Source organism: Lolium perenne, chromosome 6 (genome assembly GCF_019359855.2).
Source record: "Lolium perenne isolate Kyuss_39 chromosome 6, Kyuss_2.0, whole genome shotgun sequence".
NCBI classification, from domain to species: domain Eukaryota; kingdom Viridiplantae; phylum Streptophyta; class Magnoliopsida; order Poales; family Poaceae; genus Lolium; species Lolium perenne.
Genome location: NC_067249.2, coordinates 19630546 through 19657030, shown reverse-complemented (window position 1 = coordinate 19657030; position 26485 = coordinate 19630546). Strand labels below are relative to the sequence as shown.

Here is a 26485-nt window from a genome sequence, read left to right as displayed (position 1 = left end):
GTTTGTGAAAGAAAGGTTGGAAGGAGTGCCACACAAAAATAAAATAAAATGGGAGCCGCTCTTTGAAGGTTTGTCTGGCAAGGGGGTTAGAGTGCCCACTACCATTCGTTGACAACAACAAACACCGCTCAAAATTTTACTTTTATTGCTCTCTATATGTTTTCAAAATCAAAGCTCTAGCACAAATATAGCAATCGATGCTTTTCCTCTTTGAAGGACCATTCTTTTACTTTTATTGTTGAGTCAGTTCACCTATCTCTCTCCATCTCAAGAAGTAAACACTTGTGTGAACTGTGCATTGATTCCTACATACTTGCATATTGCACTTGTTATATTACTCTATGTTGACAATATCCATGAGATATACATGTTACAAGTTGAAAGCAACCGCTGAAACTTAATCTTCCTTTGTGTTGCTTCAATGCTTTTACTATGAATTATTGCTTTATGAGTTAACTCTTATGCAAGACTTATTGATGCTTGTCTTGAAGTACTATTCATGAAAAGTCTTTGCTATATGATTCACTTGTTTACTCATGTCATATACATTGTTTTGATCGCTGCATTCACTACATATGCTTTACAAATAGTATGATCAAGGTTATGATGGCATGTCACTCCAGAAATTATCTTTGTTTATCGTTTACCTGCTCGGGACGAGCAGGAACTAAGCTTGGGGATGCTGATACGTCTCCGACGTATCGATAATTTCTTATGTTCCATGCCACATTATTGATGTTATCTACATGTTTTATGCACACTTTATGTCATATTCGTGCATTTTCTGGAACTAACCTATTAACAAGATGCCGAAGTGCCGATTCTTTGTTTCTGCTGTTTTTGGTTTCAGAAATCCTAGTAAAGAAATATTCTCGGAATTGGACGAAATCAACGCCCAGGGTCCTATTTTGCCACGAAGCTTCCAGAAGACCGAAGAGGAGATGAAGTGGGGCCACGAGGTGGCCAAACCACAGGGCGGCGCGGCCCAAGCCCTGGCCGCGCCGACCTATAGTGTGGGCCCCTCGTGTGGCCCCCTGACCTGCCCTTCCGCCTACAAATAGCCTCCGTCGCGAAACCCCCAGTACCGAGAGCCACGATACGGAAAACCTTACTGAGACGCCGCCGCCGCCAATCCCATCTCGGGGGATTCAGGAGATCGCCTCCGGCACCCTGCCGGAGAGGGGAATCATCTCCCGGAGGACCCTACGCCACCATGGTCGCCTCCGGAGTGATGTGTGAGTAGTCTACCCCTGGACTATGGGTCCATAGCAGTAGCTAGATGGTTGTCTTCTCCCCATTGTGCTTAATTGTCGGGTCTTGTGAGCTGCTGAACATGATCAAGATCATCTATCTGTAATTCTATATGTTGCGTTTGTTGGGATCCGATGAATAGAGAATACTTGTTATGTTGATTATCAAAGTTATATCTATGTGTTGTTTATGATCTTGCATGCTCTCCGTTACTAGTAGATGCTCTGGCCAAGTAGATGCTTGTAACTCCAAGAGGGAGTATTTATGCTCGATAGTGGGTTCATGTCTCCGTGAATCTGGGGAAGTGACAGAAATCTCTAAGATTATGGATGTGCTGTTGCCACTAGGGATAAACATTGGTGTTATGTTCGAGGATGTAGTTACTGATTACATTACGCACAATACTTAATGCAATTGTCTGTTGTTAGCAACTTAATACTGGAGGGGGTTCGGATGATAACCTGAAGGTGGACTTTTTAGGCATAGATGCATGCTGGATAGCGGTCTATGTACTTTGTCGTAATGCCCAATTAAATCTCACAATACTCATCATAATATGTATGTGCATGGTCATGCCCTCTTTATTTGTCAATTGCCCAACTGTAATTTGTTCACCCAACATGTTGTTTATCTTATGGGAGAGACACCTCTAGTGAACTGTGGACCCCGGTCCAATTCTCTTTACTGAAATACAATCTACTGCAATACTGTTCTACTGTTTTCTGCAAACAATCATCATCCACACTATACATCTAATCATTTGTTACAACAAGCCGGTGAGATTGACAACCTCGCTGTTTCGTTGGGGCAAAGTACTTGGTTTGTGTTGTGCAGGTTCCACGTTGGCGCCGGAATCCCTGGTGTTGCGCCGCACTACATCTCGCCGCCATCAACCTTCAACGTGCTTCTTGGCTCCTACTGGTTCGATAAACCTTGGTTTCATACTGAGGGAAAACTTGCCGCTGTACGCATCACACCTTCCTCTTGGGGTTCCCAACGGACGCGTGCTGTACGCGTATTAATAGCCATTAAGATGGGCTCAGCAATTTTAATGATGCTCTCACAAGAAATAAGAGTTGAAGCAAAGAAAGCATCAAAAAGCAAGTATGAAACAAATTTAAGTCTAACCCACTTCTTATGAAAAGGAATCTTGTAAATAAACAAATCATGTAAGCATAACGCAACAAGCATAGGAAGGCAATACAAGCGCGACTTCAAGATTCTCACAATAAAGAGGGGAAACTTAATATTATTAAGATGCATATAACCATGTTTACCTCTCTCATAATAACTTTCAGTAGGATCATGAACAAACTCAACAATATAACTATCACATAAAGCATTATTATCATGAGTCTCATGCATAAAATAATTACTACTCCCAACATAAGCATAGTCATTCTTATTAATTGTAGTGGGAGCAAATTCAACAAAGTAGCTATCATTATTATTCTCATCACCATAATCATCAAATATAGGAGGCATAGTATAATCATAATAAACTTTATCCTCCATAGTAGGTGGCACCAAAATACCACTATCATTATAATCATCATAAATGGGAGGTAAAATATCATCAAAGTAAATTTTCTCCTCCATGCTTGGGGGACTAAAAATATCATGCTCATCAAAACCAGCTTCCCCAAGCTTAGAATTTTCCATAGCATTAGCAACAATGGTGTTCAAAGCATTCATACTAATAACATTGCCATTAGCATGCATATAAAGTTCCATAGGTTTTTTAATTTTCTCTTCAAACACATCATGTCCTAATTCAATATAAATTTCATAAAGATCTCTAATTTTTGTTGTTGTTTTCCATTAAGCCTAACTAGTGAAATAAAAACAAGAAAAAAAAGATGCAATTGCAGGATCTAAAGGAAATAGCTTCGAGCACTCACACACCGGCAACAGTGCTAGGAAATAGCTTAGTAGTCAGAGGATGTGAATACCTTTTACCTTACCTCCCCGGCAACGGCGCCAGAAAATAGTTTGATGTCTACGCACGCTTCTATTCCTGTAGACAGTGTTGGGCCTCCAAGAGCAGAGGTTTGTAGAACAGCAGCAAGTTTCCCTTAAGTGAATCACCCAAGGTTTATCGAACTCAGGGAGGTAGAGGTCAAAGATATCCCTCTCAAGCAACCCTGCAATTAAGATACAAGAAGTCTCTTGTGTCCCCAACACACCTAATACACTTGTCAGATGTATAGGTGCACTAATTCGGCGAAGAGATAGTAAGATGCAAATGATATGGATGAATATGAGTGGTAATAAAAATCTAAAATAAATATGGCAGCAAGTAAACATGCAGTAGAACAGTAAATAAACGGTGATTCGATATTTGGAAACAAGGCCTAGGGATCATACTTTCACTAGTGGACACCCTCAACAATGATCACATGAATAAATAACTTCTCTTCACTTGTGCTACTTTATCACACTCTCTTGTTGGATAACAAACACCATTCATTGTGTAGGGCTATAAAAGCACACCTCAAGCCGGAGTAAACAAGCTCCACAACATCCGAAGTTCATATTAAAGTAACCTCTAGAGTGCATAATAGACCGTTGCAATTTAGACCGAGTAATAACATAGCATACACAATGTCAACAATAGCTATGAAAGGGGGAATAGATCGCATCAATACTATCATAGTAATAGTTAACTTCATAATCTACAAGAGATTACAATCATAACCTACGCCAAGTACTACATGATGCACACACTGTCAACATTACATCATGGAGGAGGAATAGACTACTTTAATAACATCACTAGAGTAGCACATGGATTAATAGTGATACCAAGCTCATGATCACATAAAGATCACACCATGAGAGAGAGATGAACCACATAGCTACCGTTAGAGCCCTCAGCCTCGGGGGAGAACTACTCCCTCCTCATCATGGGAGACAACAACGGCGATGAAGATGACATTGGTGTCGATGGAGATGACTCCGGGGGCAATTCCCCGTCCCGGCGGCGTGCCGGAACAGAGACTTCTGTCCCCCGAAACGGAGTTTCGCGATGGCGGCAGCGTCCCTGGAGTCTTTCTGGAGTTTCGTCAATTGGTATCGGGTTTTTAGGTCACGAGGGATAATATTGGCGAAGAGGTGGAGTCGGAGGGGCACCAGGGCTCCCTCACCACATGGCGGAGCGGCCAGGGTGGGACCTGCGCCCCCTATGGTGTGGGTCCCCCTTGGCCCCCCTCCGGCTCTCCTTCGGTGTCCTGGAACATTCCGGGGGAAATAAGATCGTGGGCTTTTGTTTCATCCAATTCCGAGAATATTGCCCGAACAGCCTTTCTGGAACCAAAAACAATAGAAAACAGGACTGGCACTTCGGCATCTTGTTAATAGGTTAGTTCCGGAAAATGCATAAAATCATTATAAAGTGTGAGCAAAACATGTAGGTATTATTATAAAACTAGCATGGAACATCAGAAATTATAGATACGTTTGAGACATATCAATGGCCTTGCTAGGTTTTCCTTTTACCGGTCTCAAGGTGGTTGATGGGAGACCGGATTATAGGATAGATAGCCGCACTATTAAGAGGGGCTTTCGGTTGAGTAACTTGATCACATCGTCTTAGGGAGTTCAATCCTTTGCATACTTTGCATATCCTTATTGCTTCTTGGTGTTTCTCTGTGTGAGGTTCTTGAGCTTGTTGCTAGCTTTACAACAAGCCCAAGTTCATCGAAAACGGAATCCGCACGCATCTTCTATTGCATTTTTCGAGTTTGGATGTCTTCACCGTTTCTTGACGGTGGGAGACTCCCTCTCTAAAATCATCTAAAATGTTCTGTGAGGAGTCTCCATATTTCCAACAAAATTGGTGAGGTTTTCTATTCGTCGTTATCTTTCTAACAAAATTGGTTTCATATCAATCGGAGTTCGGGAGCATTAGTTATTAAAGAAAAGGTGAAAGCAAAATAAAAGAATAAAAAGAAAAGGAAAAAGGGGAGGGCTGCCGGTCGACCGACCGGCCCGACCGGCCCGCACGCCGGCCCACCCGGCCAAGGTCGGCCCGGGCGCTAATGCCAGCCGGGCGCCTTACTGAGGCTGCCCCGGCCTGGTCCGGCCCAGGGCCCGGCAGCCGCTGGCCCACCCGGCGCTCCCCGCCCCAACCGGGCACCTCCACGGCCTCTCCTCCACGCGGCCCACGCGGCCTGCGCAGCCCACGCGCCTGCGCCGCCCAAGCCTTTCTGCCGCACAGCGCGGTGCGCAGCCTCGCCCGGTCGGTGGCCCGGCTGGGCTGGATGGCTGGCCGGCCTCCTGAGCCCAGCATCCGGTCAGCCGGCTGGGCCGCCGGCCTGGGGCGTTTTTCTGCCCATTTTTACTGTGAGTTTTCCTGTCTTTTTCCCCCAACGATTTTATTTGCTCCCTAGCTATAAATAGCCCTTCTTCCACCTTGAGCAAGTTAGTTCTTCCCATTCTCTTTCCTCCATTGTTGCCTTTGAAGAACTTGCTCTCTCTCTTGTCTCCCCCATGATTCTTGCTCATTCTTGAGGGATCTAAGAGAGGAGATCTAGATCTACACTTCCACCAATCAATTTCTCCTCTAAGTGAGGGGAACTCTTGGGATCTAGATCTTGGAGTCTTTTGTTGACTTTCCCCATTGTTCTTCCTCTCCAATCTCATCCTAGCATTTGTTGTTTGGATGAGATTTGAGTGTGAAGGACTTGAACACCTCTAGTGTTCTTGCTTTGCATCATTGCATAGTGTTGAGCTCTCCACCACAATTAGTTCGAGTGAGAGACCGTGAGCTTGTTACTCTTGGAGGGAAACCTCCTAGTTGGCTTGGTTGGTGTCCCGGTGATCTCTTCGTGGAAGATTTTGAAGGGGCCCGGGCTTCTCCTTCGTGGAGCTTGTGAAGTGGTTGTGGAGCTTGCCATCTCCGGAGCGGAGGAAAAGCTATCCATAAGGAAAGGGCCATTATCCTTCGTGGGTGTGGTTCAGAGAATAGGGTGAGCCTTCGTGGCGCGGGGAATCCTTCGTGGGACCTCCACTCCTCCAAACGTGACGTACCTTCTTGCAAAGGAAGGGAATACGGGAATACATCCTCGTCTCCGCGTGCCTCGGTTATTTCTACACCCGAGCTCTCCTTCCTTGTGATAGCCATCGTGCTTGAAGTACATATATCTTGCTATCACTTGTACTACATATATCTTGTGCCTATATTGCTTAGCTCTAGTTGCTATTGTTACACTTAGTTGAGCTTAGCATATTTTGGGTTTGTGCTTGTAAACTAAACGTTAGTTTAATTCCGCATTCTTACAAGACAAATTCGTAAGAGTTTTTAATTGCCTATTCACCCCCCTCTAGGCGACATCTCGATCTTTCAATGCTCAAATAGAGAGAACCGATCGAGTTAGAGGAGGAGGGAGGATGAGCTCAAACATACCCTGCCGCCCTGGCACGAGGACCTGTTCGGAGAAGGCGGAGGTGCCGGAGTGTGAGGAGCCATAGTCATGTTCGCGGATCCTGAACTGGTTGGTGCAAAGGAATTTCATTATTTTCTTGGTATTCCTCGCCGTGGTTGAATCAGCAGCAGCCACGGAAACCTCCAACACGTCACCTCCTCTCCTCTGATGCCTTTATGGCAGTGGCGTCGCCCCAACACTTTCTCTTCCTCACCGTCCGATCTAGTTCATCTGTCCCAAAATGCAAGGAACATTTTTTAATTTGCATGATCTTCAATGAAGGAATCTAACAAATTTTACACACCAAGATATAAACATCAGGCATGTATATATGGCAATGTTCTATTCATTTGTTTAACGGTGTGAGAGAAAAGGAAAACATAATGAAAGAAAACTTAGGAGAGAGGCAGTTGGAACAATCTCGAGGTTTTTCTTGGTACCAAGAAAATGGCCCTCCGGCCTAATAAAAGGGAGTACTTGTCTTGGGGAGTACTAAATGTATATTATAACATATCATTAGTAAAAATATGAATAGATTTGTGTATTGAAGAAAAAAATCAAGAGTGGCTTATATTTTTAAGATATTTGCGAACATAACTCGGTACCAGGCAACACCTTTGTTCCGCCCTCACTCTTTTTGTAATGGGCTCCGTCTCTGAACTTTTTAGTTGATTTTGCTTTGCACATTAATGCAGAAATATGACATTTTTCCTCACACATGCAGAGATAATTGCGGAGTAGTGATCGTAGGGATCAATTTTGCCCTCGAATCACTGACAATGCCTCAAGTTGAGCTATATATTTTCCAGATATATAAGTAAGTAACATGATCATTTTCTCAAGAACAATCCTGCAATTTCTAGTTAAGACTGAAAAATGATCAAAACCCATGTTTGTTTCGAAGTACAGATAAAGGCTTACAATTTAGAACACAACATCAATGAGGAACTGATTGATGAGGCTCAACAACATCGGGTCGGCCGAGCGATGCATGGGATGGTACGATATGGTCGTGACGGTCTGGCAGCGAGGGCTAGCGAAACTGGAAACCATACGTTTTTGCAGAGCAACAAGCAAGCTGGCAATAACTGATCCATGGGCGCCAAGAGATGCTGAAGATGAGGTCGATTTAGCACATAGATGAGCTAACCTGCAGTCTTGTCGATCGGCCGATCCCTCTTTGTCCCTTGTCGATCTCTCCTTTCTCATCTTCCTCCTGCTCCGGTTCAGGCCTACCTTTCCTACACTGGCGCGGCTCTCTGGACGGTGAAGAATTTGACGAGTAGGGCGCGCCACCGACCCTGGATTCACGCCATCACATGCGAGGGCGCATGGCACCGTGTCGAAGTGGCTCGCGAGTCCCGCGGGATTTCGGAAGGCTGCAGTGAGCCTGCATGTCGTCGGTGATGCCCGTGCACGGCGGCGTGAGACCACCATCAACGGAACAGTCTTGTTAATTTAAAATAGCGTGCTAAATGAAATAGCATCGGTCTCCTTCAAACGCTATGGACGCTATATCGTGCTAATTGCATGCTATATTTCAAATAGCGTTTTGAAAAAATATTAAATATAGTCTAAAAATAAAGGATTTCGCTAAAATGGTTGGATATTTAGTTCAAAAAATGACTGAATCATACATACATAGCCACATACAACAAATAGATCTCGACTTTTTCATAAGGCTAACATCAGTATTCCACAAGACAATAACATAGTATAAATTATTTATTAAGAATCATCAACATTAGCGATATTAAGTTTTAATCTAGAAGAGGAACCAACATATTGCACTTCATCACCACGAAAAAGTGAAAGTAACTTTGTTTGGAAAAACAGCGCGCTAACGCTATGAAGTTTTAGCACGATATATCATGCTATTTCATAAATAGCGCCATAGCGAGCAAAATTACTAAAATTTAACATAGATCCTCCAAATATGCTATTGCGTGATATTAACGAAGAAATAGCGCGCTATTTTAAACCTTGCTTGTTATTGTTCCCAGCATGGACTACCTTCGGGAAGCCGCCGACGCCCTGGAGGACCCTCGACAGAAGGCTTGTGAGGTGCGACCGCGCAACCTTGGAGCCTGCGGGTTTTGTCGCCGGCGTGAACATACTGCCGCACGGGGCTGGTCCGGTTCAACGTCCAACATGGCATCGTCGAGTTCCTCCTGATGTCCTACATGTGCCCGTAGGCACTGAAGAGATCAGAAGGTTTTCGGGGACGTATCTGGTTGACTGGCGCTAGATGAGCCGAAGGAGGGCGGCCGAAACGGAGTCCATGTGCAGATCGGTTGAGACGGAACAAACAACCCAAACCAACAGAAAATACATCTGGATTCAGTCAAAACTCGCGATGTCTCAGCGAGACGTCAACAAACTCTATGTTTATCAATGAGAATAACGTGGGGTTGGGTGGATCCATTTAGGGGTAAAACGTTAGCTGGATTTAGTTCGGTGGCAATTTATATGTAATTTAGATAAGTGTGACACCAGGCATACGCAGCTTTCACTTTAATAGTACAGACAAGTATTTTTCAATGCATGAGTTGATGCGCTCAAACTTATTTTAACATCGTACTTTGCTGGTACTTTGCTTATAATGGAAAGAATATACATTCAGATCGGCTAAATAAGAACTACTACCTCATAACCCTTTATTAGGGTAAAACTTTGCCCAGTAGTAATTTAGCCAACACAATATTAATTATATGTCACCAAAATTATATTATTGAAAATGTCTTTAAAATATGAATCCAATGGTACATTTTTTTGTGACGTATAACTAACGTTTTGTTGGCTAAATAGAGGTTTTAAATAGCGTGTAATTTCGCCGGTTTTAGCGCGCAATAGCGGATTCGGACCCTCCACGCTATATTTGACAGAAAATAGTCGCTATAGTGCTAAACACGAAATAACACGCTAAATCGTGCTAAATTGCGCTAAAACACATAACACGTAGCGGCGCTAAAACGTTTAGCTGCAAAAAACAAAGGTCCAAAACTGCATGCCAACCCATTCGCCCAAAAGTCTAATTTCCCCAACAAAGCTAAATACCTAAAGCCCGTATACGTACGGCAAAATCTAGCCTAAATCCCAGTTTAGCAGTTCCGCACGGAAGCGACGGCGGTGGCTGCCTCTTCCAGCGTGACGTCTATGGGCGGAGCCTCGTGGAGGCGAAACTGGGCCACGACCCCCCCTTCCAAACTGCAATTTTGTTTCTGTTAGTTATACTTAGTGCTCCTGGCCAAGCAGTAAGCAGACAACAGAACGATCGATCCAATGAAGACGAACATACAGACCACATCGTCCAGTCTGCCGCAACGCATAGGGACCTTATCCGCTGATCCTTCGTCGATTGATTCCTGCCTCCATGCTCGCGCTCTCCCCACGGTCCACCTCCTCAATACACTGATTCTCGCCGCGATCGGCGATCCGACGCGGCCGCTGTTGCAGCTTCGCCCCTTCATGTCTGCCTGCGCGTGGCTGCATGCCAATGACCGGGTTATGTGCTCCAGTCCTTCAGTTCAGGCTGCAGCGCCCTACCCCAACTCCCCTGCCCAGGTCAGGTATTATATTTGGTTCATTATTAAGGTTTGGGGTGTAATTGATGCCCTGCCCAGGTTAAGAAATTAAGAAATTTAAATACACTGGTGCAAATTTCTGTTTGGAAAACAGCAGAAAAGCTGTCTTTCTTCAAACGAAGACAAGATGAAGAAGCTGCTGAACATATATCCGCTCCTGATGGTCTTGCATTGGCGGAATATGTAAATCAGAAGCTAGATGAACATGGACATACAAAATATGTAGGAAAATCCTAGTGACCAATATATGCCATGGTATACCCGAACTCTGTATATCAAACCATTTATATCAGTTGTATTTGCGTGATCAAGATATGTATATGTCATCATGAAACTGTCTATATTAATGAAAATGGTGAGTCTTGCCTTCGTTTCAAAAAAAAATCATGACCCCCTCTTTTTCATATGTGTTCTGTATTTTCTATAAAATTAGCCCCCTCTTGTGTTTTGCTCACGCTCCGCCACTGGTGACGTCGGCGTCTGTTGCTTCCTCCCACAGAGCGTGACAGCGTGACGTCTGTCGGCTACTTCCTTCGGCTCGGATGTCGGAGACGCCTTAGAAAAATCACTCACCAGGTTAGAGCTGACTAGAACCTCCTCCTCATCCTGATTTGTAGATGCGTAGATGTATTAAACTATTGATATGTAGTTCTTTCGATTCTGAATGAGTGCTTTCAGTGGCTTCCTTGGCTCTAAATCATAATGTTAGTATGTGTTAAAAAATGTTGTCTTTAATTTGGTCCTGGGAATCTACTTTGAACGATCTGATTATGCAATTTATATATAGCGTTTAGTTGCCGAAATCATTAACATTTGCATATCTTTTTACAAAACGCTATTTTATATATAGCGCGTTATAGCGCGCTATAACGTGCATAGCGTTTGGAGAAGGTCCTCGCTAAATGAAATAGCGCGCTATTTAAAACCTTGATACTAGTTAAAGTTTAACTTGAAATGTGTAATACCCTAATAAACCGATATGGAGGAAGTATAATACCCTAATAACATGCACCTAAACAAGCTAGACTAAATACAAAGGTTTCAAATGGTCACTTTATCCACCCACCTCCGTATGTGATAATGTAAGATCGTTGAATGCATGGTGGCCGAGGACACACCTGACATGCTATCAAACCACTTCTTTATCAACATATTGTTGGGGAAGAAGAATAGGTCCTCAAACTTTTTCAATGAACAAATCATTATGTTTAGGTCCTCAATTGTTCCTGGTATTCAAAAGAAAGGGCAAGTTATATATGTACAAATTTGGCGAAACTATGCTTCATTGTTCAATAGCTATCAAACATGGTCCCATTCCCTACAAAAACGGGTCCCACAACAACATTGCCCACAGTGTAGTTCCTGCTGTTGGTGCATTGATGACAAATGGGTGAATCACCAATGCAAATTGAATTAGAAGAAACCCTAATCAACAATGGCGGCACTCGCCTGGACCTGCTTCGTGTGCTTGGACACCTGACACCTCATGTGTAGCTCCTTGACCCAAACATCACGATGCCTCCCATTTCTATGTCCTATGATACTTTGTAATACACCTTCAAAGTAAACTAAAGAAGTCCTAGGAGACCACATAATGCCTGTGCAGGACCAATATTCAATGCTCAAACTATCCCCGTGCTAGTCTTTTTATCTACATCCATTCACTTTCCCTTTTGACACTCGCTCCCTCTATCTTCTCCTCATGAGCGTGTGAGGTGCATAGAAGTCATCATAAATTTATAACCGGTTTTGAACCACATGTGCGTGTCTTTGATCAATATCAAAGCCACGTAAGAACTCAATACTTCACCAGCCATTCTTCATGTAGTGAGTATGTGTTCCCATCACATGAGCTATGAACGTGGATGTGTACTTAGATGTTTCTTTTAATGCCAGGGTTTATTTACAAAAAAAAAGTGTGACAATTGTATATAAACGTCCTCACATACTAGTTAATACAGAAAATATGCAACTCCGGCCCATATATTTTTCGATAAAGGGAATATATTAATATTAAAAGATATCAATTATGTGATGGCCCGAAACCGGTACCATGAGGATTCCAGCGAACCCGCCAAAATTCGCACGATATCGATTCAGAGACGCCCCCGACACGACGTGCACGACGAATCACACACATGATGCTAGAGAAATTACCACGAGTAGTAACATTCTAACATGTTTACAATAGAGCCCACAAGATACATATATTACAACAACAACTTCAACGAGTCAAGATACAAATATACAAGATCTGAATCATACAGAAATGTCGAATGCGTCCGAGTACGAACAAGATACAAATTGGACTAAGAATCCTGAAGATAACCAGTGACGTCCATAACCCTGCTCAGGCCAAACCGAAAGGGTAACCTTGCTAACGTCGTCTTCATCGAACATATCTTCATACCTACCCCGTTATGTTCCAAAGCAACAATAAGTACGAGTTCGTACTTAACAAGACTTCAAGACGTATAAGCATTCGTCAACCAGATGTCCTTTGTACTTGAGACACACAGGGGACTTAGCGGACGCAAGAGAAACGTCATAGGCAATATTAAATAGTACAACAATTATAAATACAAGTATTTTTCAATGCATGAGTTGATGTGCTCAAACTTGTTTTAACATCGTACTTTGCTGATAACCGAAAGAACATACATTCAGATCGACTAAATAAAAACTACTACCTCCATACGGTTTATTAGGGTAAAACTTTGCCTAGTAGTAATTTAGCCAACGAAATATTAATTATATGTCACCAAAATTATATTATTGGAAATGTCTTTAAAATATGAATTCCATGATATATTTTTGTAACGTATAACTAACGTTTTGTTGGCTAAATACTAGTCAAAGTTTAACTTGAAATGCATAATACCCTAATAAACAGATATGGAGGAAGTATAACGAATCACAAAGACCTAAACAAGCTAGACTAAATACAAAGATTTCAAATAGTCACTTTATCCACCCACCTTCGTATGTGATAATGTACGATCGTTGAATGCATGGTGGCCGAGGACACACCAGACAGGCTATCGAACCACGTACTGCTTTATACCATATTATTGGGGAAGAAGAATAGGTCCTCAAACCTTTTCAATGAACAAATTATTATTTTTTGGGTCCTCAACTGTTCCTGGTATTCAAAAGCGAGGGCAAGTCAAATATACACGAATCTGCCGATGATCTTTTTGCCACTGGTGCTTCCAATGTATACATCTGAAACCATGGTTCATTGTTCAATAGCTATCAAACATGGTCCCATTCCCAACAAAAAATAAAGGGTATACCAACGTTGTCTCACAATGCATGCTACAATGGAACAGGTTGCTCGATCCCTTAGCTAGTCTCGACATCGTGAAACCTCATCGGTTGTTCAGTGCCTACTGTTTGTGCAATGCTGACAGATGAGTGAACCGCCTATGCAAATGGAATTAGAAGAAACCCTAATCAACAATGGTGGCACTCGTGTGGATCTGCTTCATGTGCTTGGACACCTGACACCACTTGAGTAGCTCCTTGGCTTAAACATCATGATGCTTCCCATTTCTATTGGCTTCTGGTTGGGGTTGCTACATTGTGCGTTCCACACATGCACGATGCCTCCCATTTCTATGCCCTATAGTACTTTGTAATGCACCTTGAAAATAAACTAAAAAGTCCTAGGAGAACACATAATGCCTATCTAAGACAAATACTTTTCATGCTCTCAAACTATTCTCGTGCCAGTCTTTTTATCTACATCCATTCACTTTCCCTTTTGACACTCACTCCCCCATGTTGTCCTCCTTGATGCATAGAAGTCATCTCAAATATATGACCGGTTATGGACCACATGTGCCTGTCTTTGATCAATATCAAAGCCAAGTCAGTAAGAACTCAATACTTCACCAGCCATTGTTCATGTAGTGAGTATGTGTTCCAAACATATGAGTTATGACCGTCTGTAAGTGCGACAATACTAAATAAACGTCCTCTCTGTAAATAAACCTTCCATTCTATCTAATTGGGTGGCAGGAGATGGACTCCTTTAAAACTCAAAAATAGAATAAATAAACATCGTCCATTACTAAAACAGAAATATGCAACTCTGCCAATAAATATGGAGAAAAATATACTTTACCCTACCACTTCTAAACTAATGTCCGCTCATGTTCAACTTTCCCAGTTAAAACACATATCACAGAAATATCCATGGCAATATCGTTGGTTTCTACTCAACTGAGGATCTTCCGTTCTGAACATCCTAGCCCAGCTAGTGTGACCATGTATAGTCAGCTCCCATGAGATAGCTGCAGCAACCAGGACGTTCCCATTACCGGAGGAGAATGACCTTGTATTTCCTCTAGGAGGAGTATAGTTGTCAGTCAAACAATGAGTATTTGGGAATCTTTATGTTTCAAAAATTCTCCAACATCTGTTCTCTTATGAGCAGGGACGGAGCCAGAAAATTGATATAAGAGGGGCCAACTACATGTAAAAATTCTTGGAGGGGGCTATATAGCTAAATTTAGGTAAAATTGCAGGTCAAATCATCATATTAAAAAGGGTATTTTCAGAAAAATTTCCATCATGAGGGGGGCCATGGTCCCAGCCAGCCCCCTGCTGGCACCGTCCCTGCTTATGAGCACCAAAGCACTGCTCTCAGGTATAATTGTATGAAACGCCAAAATGCCATATTCGGTGCAGAATTAATTAATTTTGGTAGAAAAACATGTTGCTAAGAGAAGACATGTGACACAATGATGAAACTGCAGTCTTCACATTCTCTATTCTTTCCCCTCTAACTCAGCAAAAATCTTAGGTAGTAGCTCTAAGAGAAGGCTAAGGGTAACATCATCCAATTGTACATACCCTTACAAGAGAGTCCTGAGCTTCACTATTGCTCCATATATGATGGATGCCAGCTTTTGAGTTTGCTTTAGAGTATGGTGCTCCAACGCGGACACAGAATTTCAGCAAAAGTTACGCCGGTCCAAAATTTGAACATGCATTTCTATAAAAATCCATTTTCCAATCAGTAATTAATTGCAAAAGATGCAACTTAATTGGGTATACAATCAACAAATAATTTTCAGGTTTTGGGTTTTACCATATTTCCGGAGCCACACCGCATATAGGCTTACGAGCACAACTATTTGTATTTATAAATTTCTTAACTTAAACTCGTGAACCCATATGAACAGCTTACATCTATTGTTTTTCCATACGAGGAGACATGACACCCTGGCAGTTCTGTGGGTCAATTTGTTCCAGTTTCATGCCTATCATTTTTTATTTTTGGGGATTACTAATGTAGATCAATCAAAAAATTACATGCTAATTGCAAAAATATTAAGAATAATTATCGAATCCGTGACCTCATAGTGAGCTCAATTAAGCAAGACAGCTGCTTTAACAACAATTTAGTGTACAATTATTAGAGCGTAAAGGTTACAAAATACCATCTTGAACATTTAAAGTCGAAATTTAGATTAACACTTGCGTGCACAGTGAGCTCCAGGGCACACCGGGTGGGCCACGGAATACCGTGTGGGTTTGCCCCCGTGCCCCGGGGTTGAATTTCGTACTCAGCGGGAGGACTATCTTGACCGTTAAACCACAACTGGAGTAGGAACTACTGATGCATTTCCCCATTGGCGAGAACCGACATCTATTACAATGGAGAAAGGTACTCTTTTTGCTCCGTGGTCATTACTCGAATAATTGTACAACTTCATCAAGCCGCACACCGCATAGTCCAAATATCCTGATACCTCTCATTTATATGTACATGCTTTGCTACTCCCTCCGATTTCATATTACTTGTGGCTAGTATGGACATATCTAACTTTGCAAAAAAAGTATGGACGTATCTAGACTCTCATGGTTGTAGTTCTCAGATAAATTAATGGGCGCTGCACTATGTAGGATCGGTGCATGCCACCTTGTAGCTGTGATGAGATATATATAGTACAACCGTGGTAAATACAGGTGGGGCGCTACTCCAACCATCAATTTGCGATTCTTCAGTGCATATCAAAGTTGAACTAAGGCTGCGTGGCATGCTGCACATGCTCCTGCCCATTTTAGTGGTTGCTTAACCCGCTTTTGTTTGGCTAGGATAGGACCTGATTGGCTGATTGTGTTTTACAGGCTCTTGACCTAGATCGCCATGTCACTTTCTGGTTAATATATCCTATTTTTCCTGTAAAAGGTCTAACAATCACAAACTGAATCCTAGTCGACTAATCCTATGCCAGGGATTTTTCGTTGAAAAAATAGTCAAGTGGGTGACCACATGGCAGTCGTGTTCTGATCAATCTGAAAATGCGATTTAGAAAAAAAAATAGTGAATTGAATGTATTCTCAAAATATATTAGCGCTTATAATGCTCTTCCTTTGAAGATAGCGAAAAAACAAACTGCCCTTGTAATGCTTCCTTTGAAGAGTCAAGAGGGGGGAAGAAAAAAAGCAGAAGTGCGCTTATAACACTTCCTTTGAAGAGAGGGGAAAAAGCAAAACAATAATTGGGCGGCTAATATTCAACATAAGATTTTTGACATTACAACAATACAACAGAATCGAATAATCGCAAATCGAGTCCTAGTCGACTAATCCTGGGCCAGGGTTTTTTCTAAGGAACACTTAAAACTAGGTGACCACATGGCTCGTATTGTGAGCAATCTGAAAATGCGATTAAAAAAAATAGCGGATCGGTTGTAAATCTTACAGTCAAAATATATTAGCACTTGTTAAATGCTGTTCCTTTGAAGATAGGGAAAAAAGCAAAAATAATAAAAAGGAAACGACGCCTGAGAGATTCGAACTCTCGCGGGGAAACCCCATGTACTTAGCAGGCACACGCCTTAACCACTCGGCCAAAGCGTCGGTTGTGACACACACCTTACTGTAACGTATAAGTCTAGAGCAAGACCGAGGATATCGATACTTCATCTGCTCCATTCAGAACCGCACGAGAGGACCGGCCGGCGATATGCTGTCCGTGATAAATTTCAAAATTCGATACATGTTTGAAGGTAAGACCGATTATTATACCACCAGGCCACTAGTTGATGGTTATCATCATCTGTAGTACGTCATGCACCTATTTTTTTCCGCGATAAATAAGAAGCATCTTGTTTCGAGCTTTGAGCTGTGCATGGATCTATCCCATGGCGTACTTGTGCGTCCACCCCCTGGCGGTGGACTCGTACCTGACCTTGTCGGCCTTGCACATGTGCGCGATCTCCGGCACGAGCGGGTCGTCGGGGTTGGGGTCGGTGAGCAGCGAGCAGATGGAGAGCAGCACCTTGGCGATGGTGAGCGCCGGGCTCCACTGGTCCTTGAGGATGTCCAGGCAGATGTTGCCGTTGCTGTTGATGTTGGGGTGGAACACCTTGGTCTTGAACGCCACCTTGGGCGGCTTGAACGGGTAGTCCGGCGGGAAGTGGATGCTCACCACGAACACCCCGCCGGAGTAGGGGCTGTCCCCCGGCCCGATGATCGTCGCCTGCCAGTGGAACATGTCGCCCGGTGACACGGGACCTGCGTACATACACCCGTGCAGCAATTCAGTGTTTTGATCTATCTTCTGAACGAGCTTATTTCATCCTGCTGAGTAGCTAGTCAAAAATGATTTGAGATGATGAGGGGATCACCTGCGCTGCAGGAGGTTGGCGGGTCCCTCTGCAGGTCCCTCAGCTCCTTCACGATCCTCCTCAGCGCCATGTCCCGGCCTCTTCTCTTGCGTCTAGCTTCTTTATCTACCTGTTCTTCAGTTGAGCTAGATGGATGGAATTTGTATCCTGATCTTAAGGTGAATGAAACTGTGGCTAAATCTGAAGGTGAAGCTGCAGAATGGAACTTGCCTGTTTCGATGGCTCGGGTACCAATGATGGCCGGGGATATATATAGAGAAATACAACCACACAACAGGCAGGAGGCAAAAGGCATTGGATTCTTGGACGACACAGAAAAGGAAAATGTAGCGTAATTCTCATGCAGTATGTGTTCATATTTTTTGTGTGCAGGAACATATCACACCAAATATTCCGGACCCCTCAAAGTTCAATCGAGTGGCTGCCGAGTAGAATGTCCAGGGAAAGGGGCGTGATTCTGACCGAAAGGGCTAGTGGGCGAAGTGCCAAACCTTTTCGTTTCTGATGGCTCCTCTTCATTGAACTTGATCCCTTCAGGTCCATTTCGGATGCTTCAAGAGAGAACGATTCTCACATCGGCAACCAACGGCGTGGAGGAAGGCCGGCGGCCGAGATTTCTCGTCATCATTTGCACTGACGGAATATGAACACGACCACAATATCAGTAAGAATTTAACGTGGAAATCAAGAAAAGAAAAGGGATAATCCACATAGGACTTTGGACTGAAAAAAATACGCGTATCCATGTTTTATTCATTTAAAGTCAGGCTCTTTTGAACCTTTTATCTAAAAAAGTATGTTACTCTTGGAAGAAGAAAAATTTGGACTTGTCTCCTATAAGAATCACGTGCCGTTCAAGGCCAAATCATATACTAGTACCTGCTGCCTTGCTGGTTCTTGCGTGTGCTTTGCTGCATAGACTGGTAACTGCTTTAATTTTCCGTGATAATACTTACCTTTTTGCAGGAGAAAAAGAATTACAATAATTAAAAATTATAGTACCTAAGGATGAGCCGGCCCAGAACCAATCCAAACATCAGTTCTATCAGAGTTTCTAAGGCATCAATAGCTACATTTTCATCACTAGCTACATTTTGTGAACGAGGTGTTTTAACTACGTTGATCTGATGGTCTGTCCGAAGCGTTGTGTTGACTTCAGAAACAAGACGGCCCGCACTTGATTTATCCTTCCCCGAGCTCATCACCATAGGCACCAAGACTTCATTATCAGTCTCCATGATGATTGGGTCTTGGCTCCACTGCAAGGCAAGAGCTATTCCCTCTAACGCACAGAGTTCTGCTTCAAGCGCCAACTGCAGTACTTCAGGGATCGACATGCCGGTGTTCCACCCGAACTCCGCACCAACTTGCCCTGTGGCCCCTGATATTTTCCGAAAGCATACATCTTTTCTTCTCCGTAACTTTTTTTTTGTACATATAGTAGACAGATAGATGGGAGATTCAGTTCAGATTGGTCTATGCACTAACTGTGCACACAACCATAAAATTACTAAGAAAGTTAACGCCAAAATGTGCAAAAAAAAGAGTGAAAATCCATATAAGACTTTAAATTGAAGAAATATGTGTGAGTACATTGCTGCAGAAAGAAGAGACATTCAGCCTTTTGAAGTCCAAATCACATATTAGCACTTGCTTGTTCTTACGTGTGTTCTGCTGCAAGGACACGACCTTACTGTCACTGAATGGTTTTCGTCAAAACGTGTCATTTAAATTAGAAGATGGTCACCATGATATCGCTAAAGCTACATAGCTGCCGCAGTTGACGCTGGCCTAAGCTTCACGGAGTGTGATGCAAAGAAAGAAGGATGCCAATTGATCCTACAAAACAAAACAAAAATGAAAATAAGTTTGAATCCCTTGGTCGGTTCAGACCTTCAGATTTTCTGTACCAAAGACATCAGTGTTTGAGTTCAGACACTGACCTACTGTTGCAATACTTTTTCTAGCAGCTAAGTATTATCCATCAATATAAAACTCCCTGTATCTTATACGACTGTCTGCCATGGATAATAGTAAATTTCATGCGCAAATGAGATGTTGGCTACTCCGATTTCTAAAACAGCACAAAATTTAGTGAATTGAAATCTTATGATGCTCTTTTGGAATCTTCTTCAGTTATCAGCAGATAAGCAGAAAACTGTTGAACAGTCTGGCACTAACATATATAGCACTGAACGCAATCGAGAGAAGAAGCAAAATTGTTGGACAGTCAGTAGCACTGACTGCAATGGAGGAAAGCACCCGAATCCAGCCATGCATCAGAGTGCAGTTTTTGCAGAGCTCTCAACTCAGTCCAGTGTTCCTGTGTCGGAAGGTGCTATGGAATCTGTTACCTTTTTCATGTTTTCATAACAGAAAAATCATCTTCCCAGCCTCTGGATCATCATATCATAAAATGTGTTACACTTGATCAAGAGTTTTGATCCGGTACCGTTCGGATAAAAGAAAATCGCAGTTGGACTTTGTCGATCCACGTTATTCCTAAAAAAAACTCCCAACTGATACAATCATTGAACAAACTCTGAAATGATAGGTATTGGGGTGTCTATGGAAGATTTGGGGCACTCCATTGGACATTAGACGAAACAAACATGATAACCAAATTCAAGCTCGAAAGCTCCCTTTCGATGACCAAGTTACTGGCTAGGGGAGGGTGTACCGAAGCAATACTCTTTCATCAAAAGGAAGGATATCACTTCATATGATTAGCAATTAAGCTTTCTGTCACTACTTGTAAGAGCCTATCATTTCCGGTGACGGAAACCAGGGTGTTTTTGCATTTCTAAATAAACAACAAGCAAAGTTCTTTGTCCTAATCACACTGATTTTGTATGATTCACAAAACCATGTTGTTGTCTGTATACTTCGTGCCTAGAATTCCAAATGAAAATGTTTGTTAACCAACTTTTCTGGGATGCGGAACACATCTTGACTGGCATTTATTTAAAAAAAATTGAAAATTCAAATGATTTCCTGTTTTGAAAAATACGGTCTCCGAAGAGCCCAGCATCTAAACTGCCACACAGCTATTTCATACATGTAGCAAGCAAGCTTTCTGTCACAACTTGTAAGAACCTGTCGATTTCCGATAATAGAAATCGGGGCGTTTTCGCATTGCCAAAAAAAACCAGGCAAACAAGGATCATAGTTCTAATCACACTGCTGTCAGTACATTCTATGCCTGATGATGCTAATAATTCTGCTCCGAGAATTCCATCCATCCATTCCCCTTTCCTTTTAGCTATTCTGTTTTGTCTGTCCTTTTACATCATGATCATGATGAACTGTGAGAGAGAGAGAAGGACGGTACAGTAACACATTTCGTCAGCAGATATCTTCACCAGCTAAGCCCGTTGCCGATGCAAACAACCTCCTATGTCACCCCTGTCCAGCTCTTATCTCTGAATGAAATTACATGCTTGCCCCTACCAGATCATAGGGCTCTTAGCTGCCTCTTCACTAAAACACATGCCATTAGTGTCATTTCCCTGACTGGTTCATGAGAAAGTGGCAGTGTGCACATTGCATTCCCATGACATACCTTTCATAACAAAACTGGCCTTGATTAGCTCATCAGAAATGCAAATTGTTTAATAAAGTACCGGTTAATTTAACAACATCATCTGCACTGTGTAAGTTTGTTGTCATCACAGTTTAATTGAATTAATTACCAGGAGGTGAATTTTGAAACCCCTCACACCTTTGCTGCATCCCACCTACTCGTAACAGCCTCCGTGGCGGCGATGATACCGGTGCGGGGCGATCGATAAAAGAAAGGGGCCGTTCATGTTAATTGTGAGTTTTTCACCATTCAGAAATTGCGTTTCTGAAGATAGTGCATATACTGACGATGCAACAGCCCCCTTGCAGCCTGCAGTTGAGATGATTCTTCAGTTAGCAATTGCTTTCGTGGCGGCGGTTCCGATCGATCGATCGGTCCATCGCCGGCAGGCCTGCTAAAAGGTAGCTTTCCTTCTGTTCCCATCCGAAAACAGCCATGACATCCGGCAGTATAGGTTACTGTAATTCTGTTAGCTAGTTCACACTTGGTCTTAATCCTCTGCTTGATGATGATGATCATCATCATCACCGTGATGCATGCACTAGTAGTACTATAAAGTGGGCGTGTGCAATCGTACGTGACCTGAAGTTTCTTACAGTGGTGACATCGACAAATCCTATCCCTGATTCCTGACAGCAGAACTGCAGCTGCACCCTGCATTTGATTCTGTCACTCACCAGTTCACTCACCCGATCTTAGGACAAGGTGATCGTCGCTTGTGCTGAGCTGCCATGGGAGGAGGAGGAGGAGATCATCACCATCAGAGCATCGGCATTGCTGCAGCTGTTCATGGTCATGGAGGCGCCACGGTGGAAGCCGCACTGAGGCCGCTCGTCGGCGGCGCCCACGGCTGGGACTACTGCATCTACTGGCGACTCTCCCCTGACCAGCGGTATGTACTTGTATGTGTTAGTTGTTCGTATGATTCTTGCTGCCAGAGCTTGATGATGAATGATCATGGTGATGGTGGTGGGGATGGATCCATGGCAGGTTCTTGGAGATGACGGGGTTCTGCTGCAGCGTGGAGTTCGAGGCCCATGTCGCGGTGCTCGGCGACCTTCCTTCTTCCATCCCGCTCGACTCCTCCTCCATTGGGTAATTGCTTCTTCTTCCTCGGCCCCGGCCATGTCGATCTGTCGCCGCCGTTGATTCTGGTCGGAGTTCTCTTTTTTTTTTTTTTGCGAAAGATTCTGGTCGGAGCTCTGACTATTGAAACTGTTCGGATGATGATCAGGATGCACGCACAGGCCTTGCTGTCGAACCAGCCCATCTGGCAGAGCAGCGGCGCGGCGTCGGGGCCGGGTTACGATGCTACGGGTGGCGGCGAGAGGACGCGCCTCCTCGTCCCAGTCGCCGGCGGGCTCGTCGAGCTCTTCGCCTCGAGATACGTACGTGCGTGTGTGGTCGGTGATGGATAATATTACCAGTTAGTTTTGATAAGAAGTAGTTAAGCCGCGCGCACGCCGTTCGCGTGAGCCGTCGCTCCGGCGGCGGTGGCACCGGCTTCGCGGTGCACCGCACGCAACAGCCTTTGCGCGCGTTTGGATGATGCGTATATATATATATGGGGCGCCTGACTTGCGGCGGCCGGATGATCATCGGTGTAATTTATGCAGATGGCGGAGGAGCAGCAGATGGCGGAGCTGGTCATGGCGCAGTGCGGCGGCGGGCAGGGGTGGCAGGAGGCGGCGGAGGCGCCGGGGTACGCGTGGGACGCGACCGCAGCGACAGCAGACCCGGGGCGGATGTACTCCGCGGCGTCGCTCAACCTGTTTGATGGGGGCGGCGCCGGCGGGAGTGGCGAGCCGTTCCTGGGAGCCGTGCAGGACGACGGAGCGGCGGGTGTGGGGTGGCAGTATGCGGCGGCAGAGAGCAGCGAGCCGCCGTCGATGGCGGCGCAGGAGCACCATCAGCAGCAGCTGCACGGCGGCGTGGGGAGGGCGGCGGACTCAGGGTCGGAAGGGAGCGAGATGCAGCTTGGGGACCAAGACGATGACGGCGTCGACGGCGAGCCGCAGAGAGGCGGGAAGAAGCAGCAGTGCAAGAACCTGGTGGCGGAGCGGAAGCGGCGGAAGAAGCTCAACGACCGCCTCTACAAGCTCCGGTCCCTCGTCCCCAACATAACCAAGGTAACCCACCATCGTCGTCCATGGCCGCCGCCGCCATGGACCATTCTTGGCTGTTCCAGAGCTCAAAATTGAAATTTTCCATGGCGCGCGCCGGCAGATGGACCGGGCGTCGATCCTCGGGGACGCGATCGACTACATCGTGGGGCTGCAGAAGCAAGTGAAAGAGCTGCAGGACGAGCTGGAAGATCCGAACCCGCCGGCGCCACCGCCCGGCCACAGCGACAGCAAGGCCCCCGACGTTCTCCTGGACGACCATCCGCCTCCGGGCCTTGACAACGGCGAGGACTCGCCGCAGCAGCAGCCGCCATTCTCCTCCGGCAACAAGCGTCCCCGAGGGAAGGAGGAGGAGGAAAAGGAGGAGGAGGAGGCGGAGGACCACGACATGGAGCCGCAGGTGGAGGTGCGGCAGGTGGAGGGGAACGAGTTCTTCCTGCAGGTGCTGTGCTCCCACAAGTCCGGCCGCTTCGTGCGCATCATGGACGAGATCGCCGCCCTCGGCCTCCAGGTCACCAACGTCAACGTCACCTCCTACAACAAGCTCGTCCTCAACGTCTTCCGCGCCGTCGTACGTCCCGCTTGCTCTCAGTCTGGCGTTTGCCATTGTTGCACCTGCAGCAGCTCGGCCGCTGATGGTTTAACTTATGGCGTGCAGATGAGGGACAACGAGGTGGCGGTGCCGGCGGACAGGGTGAGGGACTCGCTGCTGGAGGTGACGCGGGAGATGTACGGCGGCGGCAGCGGCCCATGGTCGTCCCCGCTGCCGCCGCCGCCACCGACGATGACGCCGATGGACCCGAAGCTCGACGGCATGGACGGGCAGGCAATGCCAGCAGGGCCGGGGGATCACTACCAGCTGCAGCACCAGGTGCTGGGAGGATATCATCACCAGCATCTGCAGTACCTCGCCATGGATTGATGGATGAGTAGTCCAACTAATTGTGTGGTCGAGTGTCAAATTGAACTTATGGATACATTCTCGAATCTCTCTTCCCTCCTTCGTTCATACTTGAACGGTTACAAAATTACATTTATTTGAGGACTGCGAACTTTAATTAAATTGTTCAAGTTTTGTAAATACTGTAGTATTTTGATCTGAGCTATGGACGAACGAGAATTAACTTATTTTCGGTTCAACCCAGAGAAAAATCACATGAAACCATAGTGCAACTCAAATATAGTATTTAGTGTCATAGGGGGAAAATCAATTTAAAATAAACTATTCAATTGCAAATTGCAATCCATGTGCATGTGAACAAATTCTGGTTGCTTTGCCGATTTTGGGTGTGTCTGATGAACAGTTTTCAACATCCCAGGTTTCTAGGCACGTAAGGGTAGAACTAGGATTTATGCATTCATCTTAAAAAGTAAGGAAACAAATCGCTCTTGTTTAAAGCAACAAATGATCAGGATCAGTACATGGTTGGAATGAATTAGGGTTAGCATCTCGATAGATGTTGGTTTCAAGATAAAAAAATTTCCTATTTCATCAGAAAGGGGAACCATGGAAAGTTGACATCAATGAGCATTTGAATTCAAAAATTGGAATTTGAGTCTAACATTTAAATTTGAATTCAAATCATCATATCACTAAACTTAGAAATGGAGAACTATTGTTGAAACAAACATACACTTTATTGATATTTGAAACAGTACAATGCCTTCACAAGGAATGGAATAAAATGAAGTTACGAGTGTGAATTTTTACAAATTTGAAAACAAGGAACTAAAACCTAGACTAAACCTATTCTACATCTTCTATTGGAGATGCTCCATTTCATACATACACCACTAGGAAAAAACATGGGTTAATGTTAGAGTGTCGCCAACACCAAAGGTGTGGCATTTTAATGTTTGAGCTTAACAAAAGAATGCACCTTAGGTATTAAACCTAAGTTGCCTCACAAGTAAGAACCAAACAACATGAATAAATCATGACCCAACACCTGAAAAGCCAAGTAGACTATCCAACTTAACTGCAACCAGGACATGACAATGTATGTATGAACAATTGAATAAATCAACGCAGTTTTTCTACCCATACGTGGGTGTCCCTGGCTTATCTAAGGTGGCAATTGCTTCAAGATTCATGTTTGCAAATTTGCATTTCATCATGTACATTGTCCATCCTATCACCCTTACGGAGACCAAACTGCACATGTACACTTCCTCTCTCATCTGCTGACCTCTCTCTCCTTTATCCACCTCCTCAACTACACAGCCGTCGCCGCATCTCTCCTCATCAGCCTCCTCGGCAACAGTACACCGAAAACATGCCACGCTTCTCCCCTCCGGAAGCAGTCCACCGGAATCCCGCCGCTCGCCGCGCACGCCTCCGTCTGCGAGGTTTGGAGCTCCCACCCATTGTGATTTGTTTGGAGATGGAGATGGCCTGGGTCCTGGACGCGTTCTAAATCCATTGATTTTCCCCCTCTTTTCTGTTTTCTTCTTAGGTTAAAAGGTATTTATGCTGAAATGCACAACCTATGGTTGAAAGAAGAAGTTAAGGCTAAGCAAAGGTCTAGACATAGAGATATTAAATAAGGTGATAGGAACACATCTTATTTCCATTCTATTGCTAACCAGAGGAGAAGAAAGATGCTAGTTCACTCCCTTGATGGGCCTGGTGGGCCTATCACACAGGAGGCAGGCATGCTTGACCTTGCTACCTCTTTCTACAAGGACCTCTTTAAAAAAGAGGTACCCTCTGGTTTTAGGATAGCTGGTGACTTTTTCTCCCCTGAGGAACGTGTCACTGCAGACCAAAACAGAGGCCTGGAGGCCCCATTTACAGAGGAAGAAGTCAAGAAAGCTATTTTTTACTCTTACTCTGATGGGGCCCCTGGTCCAGATGGTTTGCCTTTTATTT

The 26485-nt window shown here is 44.4% G+C and overlaps 2 protein-coding genes and 1 non-coding gene across 3 annotated transcripts; 1 reads left to right on the top strand and 2 right to left on the bottom strand.

Moving 5' to 3' along the window:
* Positions 1 to 16964: 16964 nt before the first annotated feature.
* LOC127308680 (ubiquitin-conjugating enzyme E2 28) lies at positions 16965 to 18149 on the bottom strand. The gene is made up of 2 exons (XM_051339575.2): positions 17908 to 18149; positions 16965 to 17794 (listed from the first exon to the last, which is right to left on the bottom strand). Exons 1-2 carry the CDS (start codon positions 17975 to 17977, stop codon positions 17415 to 17417), a joined length of 450 nt encoding a protein of 149 aa, XP_051195535.1. The 5' UTR covers positions 17978 to 18149; the 3' UTR covers positions 16965 to 17414.
* Positions 17056 to 17137, bottom strand: TRNAS-GCU (transfer RNA serine (anticodon GCU)). Its single transcript has one exon. It is a non-coding gene; the product is annotated as a tRNA-Ser (tRNA).
* Positions 18150 to 22066: 3917 nt separating the features above from the next.
* Positions 22067 to 24712, top strand: LOC127308679 (transcription factor TDR). Its single transcript, XM_051339574.2, has 6 exons — positions 22067 to 22382; positions 22481 to 22585; positions 22725 to 22878; positions 23107 to 23619; positions 23717 to 24184; positions 24272 to 24712. The coding sequence occupies exons 1-6, from the start codon at positions 22222 to 22224 to the stop codon at positions 24533 to 24535; spliced, it is 1665 nt and encodes a 554-aa protein (XP_051195534.1). The 5' UTR covers positions 22067 to 22221; the 3' UTR covers positions 24536 to 24712.
* Positions 24713 to 26485: the final 1773 nt, after the last annotated feature.